The 9,633-nt window shown below is 33.9% G+C and overlaps 1 protein-coding gene across 1 annotated transcript; it reads left to right on the plus strand.

Annotated features, from left to right (window-relative positions):
• The first annotated feature begins 1,504 nt into the window (after positions 1 to 1,504).
• On the plus strand, positions 1,505 to 7,394 carry Tex12 (testis expressed 12). The gene is made up of 5 exons (XM_078046990.1): positions 1,505 to 1,595; positions 4,091 to 4,169; positions 5,604 to 5,715; positions 5,806 to 5,857; positions 6,805 to 7,394. Exons 2-5 carry the CDS (start codon positions 4,110 to 4,112, stop codon positions 6,947 to 6,949), a joined length of 369 nt encoding a protein of 122 aa, XP_077903116.1. The 5' UTR covers positions 1,505 to 1,595; positions 4,091 to 4,109; the 3' UTR covers positions 6,950 to 7,394.
• The last annotated feature ends 2,239 nt before the right edge of the window (positions 7,395 to 9,633 follow it).

Here is a 9,633-nt window from a genome sequence, read left to right on the forward strand (position 1 = left end):
TTTCTTGCTTATTCTTATCCATTATTTGTATCAATTTAGCTTGTGTTCTCTTATACAATGACGAGTTTTTAAAAATAAAATGAAATGTTATAGTATACTCTGAATTGGATAATGACAGCATATATACATTGGGCTTTTGGAATAATTTTTTTCTTGGAAATATTTTAGAACCATTTGTCACAGGATGAGAATTAGGCAGATAACCATCTATTTAGATAGCATACAATGTGAAGGCTGGGAGAGAAAATAGGTCAGAATTTCCCAGTCTCTTGAATTTAATGGACCATTAAAAATAACAGCAATAATGACAACGGAAAAGAGATAAACACTGAGTGGACAACTTTATATTTTACCAATTAAGGACATTAAAACATTTTAATATATTTACATCTTTATTTCATGAAAGGACACTTTATGTCACCCCCCTCAAAAGGAAGAGCAAATATTGTAATAAGGCTAGTCTTTTAAAGTGAATACACTTGACTTTATAAAAACTTTCTCACTTTTCCCTTCATTTTACTATTGAAGGTAAATTTTCAACAGATTGCAATTAGTCCTCATACAATGACTGGGATTCTTTGAATACTATCAATAATTTCACCAAATCGTGGAGTTTAGTACTATCATGCAGCTTATATTTTGCAATATTAGCAAATCATCCCACTGTCTATTTTCCAGGGACTTACTTTAAACAGTTGGCTTTTTATAATCAGTAAAAAACATGTACATACAACTCTTTCAAATCTTGAAGAAAACATATTTAAATGCAAAGGGAAAAAAAAATGAAAAATGTGTATGTATTGAACATAGTTCCCTAAGGTGTAAGATTGTGTACCTACCTGTAAATTCATGGAGCTGTTATTGACCTTTGCCTTATGAAGTGATTATGCTGTTTTTTTCTTCCACACCAACTACCCAGGCATAAGGTTAGAATGTTTATCTGTGAAAGGGCAGGTCAAAGTCGCCATGTTAAAGCACCCAATGGGGCTAAACCACACGTGTGTGAGCTTATTACAAATAACTTTTGAAAGTTGCTGCCAATTAAGTCAACTAAACTTACTGACCTATCCAGTAAGGAATTCTGTTAAAAGGTGGGATTCTGAAAAATTAGTTGCATCGGGACAACGTGATGGGAATGGAACCCATCACAGGGATGGGGAATTTATATTTAAATTCTTTTACACACAACACACACACACACACACACACACACACACACACACACACACAAAAGGACAATGTGACGGGAATGGAACCCATTCCAGGGTTAGGGAATTTATATTTAAATTCTTTTACACACAACCATACCCTCTCACATACACACATTTAAATTCTTTTACACAACACACCACACACCACACACAGCACACACACCACACACACACACACTCAGATCCCGCTTCCACGAAGATTCCTGCGCGAGGCGAGCTGGAGCACGCCTCCTTCCCGAAGCCGCAAGAGGCCCCTCAGCCTGAAGAGAGGCCCAGGGGGCGTCACATGACCCGCGCGCTGACTGCTGGGAGCCAGGCCGCCTCGCGGAGTCTGCGCAGTCACGCGCGTCTGGCCTCACTGCTGTGCTTTTGCTGACGAGGAAGGTCCTGACGCCGCTTTGTAGACTGTTCTGTGGTGGGACTGGAGGGACGAGTTCGCCAGAGTGTGTGTCCTGAGTGGAAAAGGAGACAGTGGGAGTGGATGGGAGCGGCTGTTCAGAGTCTTTAGTGGGGCGAAGCACAGGCTGGGAAGAAGGGCGGGAGGACAGGGGAGGCGAGAGCAGGCGGGAGAAATGGCCTGAAGAGCTAGAGTAGCGCTGAGAAGAAATAATTGAAGAAAACAGTTTTATACGGCATGGGGGGTAGTTGTTCGTAATAACCTAGTTTCCAACGCCTAAGGTTGCATAGCGCGGACAGTGGTGGTGACTGGTATTTGTCACAGGATGAGAACCCGCCTGTCCATCAGGCCTGAATTAGTTCAAGGCCTTAAGTTGTGACAGGAAGACAAACATTTTTTACAGAGACAGAAGTACCTAGTTTAAAAGTTTTTATTTGGCATACATGCACATTGTGTTACTTTGAGAAAGGAGGGGGGATGTAAAAGGAAAAGGGAACGTGGAGAGGGGAAGGGAGGGGATCAGTGCTTGGCTGCTGGCTTCTCTGACACATTTTCCAGCTCCCAAGGCAAAGTCGGCGCTGTTGTGCATGTGCAGTATTTTCTGTGTTACTATGATAGTACTTAAACTTATATACTATAAAGATATTAGCAGGGGTGTGGAAATACTATACTGAATTCACTAAACATTTTTCTATTTTTAAACTTTTTAATTGGTTCATAATAGTAACATAACATTAAGGTTTATTTTGACATAAATGCGTAGAGTATAGTTTGCTCCAATTCAGTCCTCAGTATTTACCCCCCCTTCCTCTGTTCCTTTTCATCTACTCTACTGATCTCTATTTATTTACATTTCTTAAAAAAAATTTAGTGTCTTGTGGATATACATAATGAGGAGATTCATTGTATTGTATTCATATATGTATATTGGAAAGTTAGGTCAGATTTATTCCCCCGTTTTCCCTGTTATCCCATTCCTCCTCCCTTCCCCTCAATCCCTTTTCCTACTCAACTATCTTTCATTTTGATAGCATTCCCCACCTACTATTTTTTCTCCTCTCCCTCAACCCATTTTAGATTAGTTTCCAGAAATAATTCAACCCTGGACTTTCTGAGTCTGATTTATTTCACTTAGCATTATAGTCTCCAGTTCCATCCATTTACCAGCAAGTGACAGAATTTCATACTTTTTTCATGGCCGAGTAATACTCCATTGTACATATGCTACATTTTCTTTATCCATTCATCTATTAAAGGCCACCTAGGTTAATTACATGGTCTGGTTATTGTGAATTTAGCTGCTATAAACATTGATGTGGTTGATCTTTTGGGTATATGTGAAGGAGTAGGATAGCTGGATCATATGATGGTTCTGTTCCTAGTTTTTTGAGGAGTCTGCATACTGCCTTCCAGAGTGACTGCACTAATTTGCAGTCCCATCAGCAATTTGTGAATGTACCTTTCTCCCCACATCCTCACCAACATTTCATAATTACCATTTTGACTGGAGTGAGATGAAATCTCAATGTGGTTTTGATTTACATTTCCCTAATTGTTAGAAATGTTGAACATTTTTCATATATTACAAATATCTTTCTTTACAAATTGGTTTTGCTCTTGTTATATATGCATAGTAATGTGACTAATTAGATTCACTGTAATTGTCCAACTCAGCATAGTTTTTTTTTTTTTAAAGTAACTTGATAACTTGAATGTAGATCACTCTACATCTCTAAGATGTAGAGACTACACTCTCAGGTTCCAACACTTTTTATTTAAGTTTAAACTTAGTATCACAAACTTCTAGAAAAAAATACCTTTAGAATTTAGGGAAAAGAAAAGAAAACCGACCAAAAACCAAAACCAAACATTTTATGGGAAAGCAATATGATGCTATAGTAAGATAAGATAGGACTATAGAAGCAACTTCAAACTAGAAGAGTTGTTTCTGGTCTGGCACAGGCTGACTTGTTTGAACTTGGTTAAACATCTCTGTTCCTGTTTTCTCAATTGTAGAAAAAAAAAGATATATTGAATAAGATAAACTGTAAGATCTGATGAACTGTAAGATCTACTTCAACATTAAGATTTTATGAAGTTAGAAGAATCCAAATGAGCTAGTCCTAAAACAAGATACAAATGCCAGAGACTAGTTTGGCTGCTGAGTGTATATAAAGGAAGAGTTGAGAATGATGAGAATAATAGGTTGGCTTCAGATGGTAGAGAACCTTGTATACTCATATATTAGAATTTGAACTTACCTTGAAGCAATGGATAGGGAAAGGTTTTTGAATGAAGGCAGTGTAGTAATCAAAGTCTTAAAAAAATCAAAGTCTTATCCTAAACAGTTGTTAGGATAAATTAGAGAAAGGGGAAATTAAATTTAAGTAAATGGTCAATTGTGAGACCCTAAATAAATAGCAGGAAAAGGAAGGGATTCAAGAGAACTGTGCATAAATTTGATACTGTTCTAAACTTACAGTTTTTGCCTCCAGAATATTATGGCAAATCATCTTGTAAAGCCTGATTCTAGAAATTGCAAGAGGACAAGAGAATTGGAGGTAAGCTGTGTGTTCCTAGAGTCTTAATCTTTTATTCTATTTTACATACTTCTTAAATTTCTTCCTTTTAAAAATGTGCCAATCATTGAGCACAGTGGTGCACACCTGTTATCCCAGCTACTCTGGAGGTTGAGGGCAGGAGGGTTGCAAGTTCAAGGCCAGTTTGGGCAATTTAGTGAAACTCTGTCTGAAAAAAAAAGATTTAAAAAGGGGCTTAGTGGTAGAGCACCCTGGAGTTTAATCTCTAGTACCAAACAAACAAAACCCAAAAACAAAAACCAAAACAAAAACCCAAACTTTTGTTGTTAAATGGGATTTAATACATAATCCCAGAGCTACGATTGTCCCAGAAGGATCTATGTGGACTCCAGTTGCTTTTTCACTAATTATAGATCTCCAGGAAACTATTGGGAGACTTCTTTTTGCTAGTTTGTGATCTAGAGACAGAAGTGAGTCCAGACCTTTATGATACATAGGACTTTATGTAACTATTTTGCAATGATAAGTAAGACACCTAGGTACTGTAGTTATTAATCTTTTAAAAGAAAAGCTCTGTATTTAGTCCTTCATCACTGCCTTCACCAATTAATCTGTTGCATTTGGGACATTATTTGCTCCCTTGAAAATTATAATATATTGCAAAATTTTTCAAGTATTTGGTTATTTTTCCAATAACAACCACTATATTTGTGTTAGCTTTTTGTCACTGTGACAAATACCTGAGAAAAACAATTTCTTAGGTTCTTAGGTTCATGGTTTTAGTTCATGGTCTGCTGGGCCTAAGGTGAGGTAGAACACATGATGGAAAGGTATGGTAGAAGAAAACTTGTCAATTTATGGCAACCAGGAAGCAGGGGGATGTAGGGGGTGGTGGGAGGGAAGGTCCAGGAACAAGATATTGACCCCAAGGCATGACTCCAGTGACCTGTTTCTTTCAATGATGCCCCACCTGCTTACAGTTCTCATCAACTCCAGTAGTCTATTCAGATGTCAATGGATTAACTCACTGATAAGGACAGAGCCCTCATGATCCAATTACTTCCCCATTTTTCCATCTTTGGACATTACTGCACTGGGGACCAAGCCTTTAACATATGAGTTTTGGGGGAACATTTCAGATCTAAACCATAACAGTGTTGCTGTGAACATATCCAATGGCTCAAGTTACAAGATAAATTTTCATCAAGGGATTAAAGCCATATTCAAAATCTAATCTAAAATAAAGACAAAGGTACTTTTTAGTCCTAAAAGTTTAGCAACATACTTCTTAGTCCTAAAATTTGAGCAAGGTACTTCTTAGTCCTAAAAGTTTCCTTGATAAAAAAATTTCAAATGACTAGTATGTAATTTCTGTTTGATTTTTCTAATATATATATATATATATATTTGCTTTTTAAATAAACATAATGATACTTCTTTACTTTCTTCTTTTAGCCTCAAATGCCAGATAGCCCACAGCTGTCCTCTCTTGGAAAATCGGATTCATCTTTCTCTGAATGTTCTGGACTGTTTTATAAAGATGAAACCTTAGAGAAAGATTTAAATGGTGATATATAAAATGATTATATTTCTATATACTGATTATATCATGCATGCTTGTTATATTTCATAACTTAATCAACAATTCTTTAAACAGATATGAGCAAGGAAATTAATCTAATGTTGTCTACGTATGCAAAGATCTTAAGGCAAGTATTAAAGTATATTTCTTGAGTCTTTTATGTTAGAAATATTATTTGTCTCTTGGAAATTCTGTAATGGGAAGTTTAATTCTGTTGCTGAGAAACATTTCAAGTAATTAAACTTTGGAAATTTTTTTATTCTATCTCAATTCCTTGTGATAGATTAGTTGGTTATTTTCAGGGAATAAACCCAAATTTTCCACTAAACATCCTTTGTTTTGCTAATGCCAGAGCCAAAACTAGACTGCATATGTCTTGACCTCTTACTTAGATGATATTGCATTTAAAATTTTATATAAATGCCTTTTTGAGAAAAATACCATTCAGTGAAGTTAATTATAATAGAGTGATATTAAATACGATGTTATTTCATATACTTTATCTTATATTTTATTATGTCTTTTTAATATATATATTTTTTAGTTGTAGTTGGACACAATACCTTTATTTGGTTTAATTTTTTTTATGTGGTGCTGAGAAACTAACCCATGGCCTTGAATGTGCTAGACGAGCACTCTACTACTGAGCCACAACTCCAGTCCCTATCGTGTCTTTTTATCTTTGTATTTGAAGACTGAATTTAGGTATTTAATTGGCGTAAGATTATGGTGAATATAAGGTGATTTTTAAAAAAACTACTAGATAGTCATCATACTTGAGTAATAGTTTGTATGGCTGTAAAAATCACTTATATAATTTAGTATTAGTATTATAATGCATAAGATTATAAGTATTAGCATACTTTCTGCTGTGTGAGGAGACTTTTTTGAGTAGTCAAAAATGTTTTTGGGACTAATTTAACATTTTCTTAGTAAATTAATAAAGCTATCTCATGCACATAGTCATTTAAATGAAATAGTTAATAAATCTAGTTTAATAAAGAACATTATCATGATAATGTTTATAGACTATGCAACTATTTAGTTTAACATAAAACTTTTTTTCCCTATTAGTGAGAGAGCAGCAATAGATGCATCTTACATTGATGAGATAGACGGACTCTTTAAAGAAGCAGATATTATTGAAAACTTTCTCATACAAAAAAGAGAGCTCCTGAGACAGAGGTTTACAGTGATTGCAAACACACTGCACGGATAAAATGTTTAAACTTAAAATAAGCTGAGGATTGAAACATATTGTTATAATAAAAGAATGACATGTATGTTATGAAGGCTTTCTAGTTGTTAAAAAAAATGTAGATCTTAAAGAAGAGGAAACTCCTTGAATGTTTTTCTAGATTTAAAAGGGCCTTTAAACTGAACATTAATATGAAGTATGTAACTTTTCTCTTGAAGGTCAAATGTTTGGCATATTTTACAAAAATGTAAATTTTTTAAATCATACATGAATTCTTTTCTTTCTTCTTTTTCCTAAAACTACATTACCTTTCTTAAGCTTCTAAAGGAGAATTCAGTTAATTTGATTATGTGTAACAATATTATACTTTTTCCTTACAGAATGTTTTGTTTAAAAAGCAAATAATTTGGGACATAATGTAAAATTTTTTATGGCAAGTCATATTAAAGAATATTAAAGTATTAAAGGTAATTTGTTCAATTTCTAAGTATGTAATACAGTATAACTATGTGTTATTGTTATTTAATATTATCATTTGATTATTTTTACTGTTATTATATATAACTAATACAAACTTGGTTTAAAATATTTTTCTGTGCTAAAATAAAACCCAGAAATTACTAACTAGAACCTTGTGTGAGTGGCTTTTTATACACATCAACCAGATCAATGTATGCAGTTAGTGATTATATTTGGAAGCCTTAGAGCAGTGTGGTATGGACTAGAGATTAATGATACAGCAGTAAGGAGATTGGCTTAACAACAGGATGTCCAGGTCATTTCAATTGTATAATTTAGAAATTGAATTTAGAAGATCTCTAGTGTTATTCATCAGGCTAAAAATATTCTTCCTTTGATGTAAATAAAGTACTGCTATAATTTTATTCAAACTATATTGATGTATAATTACATAGGAAAACTATAATTGTCAGATTTATAAAAATCACAGTACCCATTTTTCAATCAAGGATAATTCATTTTTTCTGTATGTCTATTTTTCTGGTAAAAGCAATAACAGATTTGGACACATTTGCAAACAGTATCACAGAGAATTGGTATTTTTAAAGAAGATAGCTTGTTTGCCTTGCTGTGTTCTAAGCTCTAAAATTAAATCTCACTGTTTTAAGGCATAAACATTATATCAATACTCATACCGGAGAGGATGAAAAAATGTATAAATTTATAAATAAATTTTAAAAGTTGGGTATATGTGAGGGTAGGAAAGAAGTTGGAATAAGATGGACATCATTACCCTAAGTACATGTATGAAGACATGAATGGTGTGAATATACTTTGTATACAAACAGAGATATGAAAAATTATACTCTATATGTGTAATATGAACTGTAATGCATTCTGCTGTCATATATATAACAAATTAGAATAAAAAAGTTGTGTATATGGAAAAAATTATTGGGTTGGTTGAGATATACACTGCTGGGATAGGATAGATTAGAGGTCAAGAAAATAACTATTAGAAATGAAATTTTTAGGTGCCTAGGGTTGTGGCTCAGCGGTAGAGCACTCGCCTAGCACGTGTGAGGCCCTGGGTTCGATCCTCAGCACCACATAAAAATAAATAAATAAAATAAAGGTATTGTTAACTACAATTAAAAAATACTAATAAAAAAAAGAAATGAAGGGCTGGGGATGTGGCTCAAGTGGTAGCGCGCTCGCCTGGCATGCGTGCGACCCGGGTTCGATCCTCAGCACCACATACCAACAAAGATGTTGTGTCCGCCGAGAACTAAAAAATAAATATTAAAAATTCTCTCTCTCTCTCTCTCTCTCTCTCTCTCCTCTCACACACACTCTCTCTCTACTCTCTCTTTTAAAAAAAAAGAAATGAAATTTTTAAAAACTTAATAACAACCAAAGATGATATTTGAGTTAATATGACACATCACCTGAATCTTTTTTTTTTTAGAGAGAGAGAGAACTTTTTAATATTTATATTTTTTAGTTTTCGGTGGACACATATCTTTATGTGGTGCTGAGGATTGAACCCAGCAACCCGCACGTGCCAGGCGAGCACGCTACCGCTTGAGCCACATTCCTAGCCCCTCATCTGAATCTTGAGTCATTTTATTAGAGTTCTTTATGTTTGAAATAGAAAGATGATTCTGTTGACCTACTATCTTTAAGAAATATTCTTAGTTTTACTAAGCATTTATTATTATGAAAAATAAGGTCAACAGATTATTTCAAATTGAATTTTATAATATACTTGATATATTATCATTTTATAGTATCATTATTGTTCAGCATCTGGTTATTCCCTTTATAATTCCAGAAAATTTATTGGGTAATTTCATTTGGTGAAATTAAGACTAAGGAACTCATATTTTAAATCACAGTGTCTTTACTATTCAGAATGGCCACCTTCTAGTACCAAAATGCCTAAAACCTTAGTAATTAAGGCTTTTTTTTTTTAAAGTCACATTTTGATGATTTTTGTACCACCCATATAAATAAGAATAATTTCACAATTGCAATATACTGTTGCAGGAGTCACTCTTTATCATTTTAATAAATTTCAAACGTTTTAAAATTATTTATCATTGACACTAATCACAACATATATTGAACCAGCTTTGTGTATTATACTATTAGGCACTGTGGAAAGTATAGTATTGTTTAATAAACTGCCTTTTGACATTTTTCACCACACCTTTATTGAAATACACTTAAAGTTTTGCTAGGAA

The sequence above is a fragment of the Ictidomys tridecemlineatus genome, chromosome 4 (assembly GCF_052094955.1).
Source record: "Ictidomys tridecemlineatus isolate mIctTri1 chromosome 4, mIctTri1.hap1, whole genome shotgun sequence".
In the NCBI taxonomy this organism is placed as follows: domain Eukaryota; kingdom Metazoa; phylum Chordata; class Mammalia; order Rodentia; family Sciuridae; genus Ictidomys; species Ictidomys tridecemlineatus.

What these genes read in the sequence shown, in the direction of transcription:
- Tex12 (XM_078046990.1), top strand. Translation starts at nt 4,110, where the DNA reads ATGGCAAATCATCTTGTAAAGCCTGATTCTAGAAATTGCAAGAGGACA. An exon ending in CTTAGAGAAAGATTTAAATG is followed by an intron (nt 5,716 to 5,805) that starts GTGATATATAAA and finishes TTCTTTAAACAG; the next exon opens with ATATGAGCAAGGAAATTAAT. An exon ending in ACGTATGCAAAGATCTTAAG is followed by an intron (nt 5,858 to 6,804) that starts GCAAGTATTAAA and finishes TTTCCCTATTAG; the next exon opens with TGAGAGAGCAGCAATAGATG.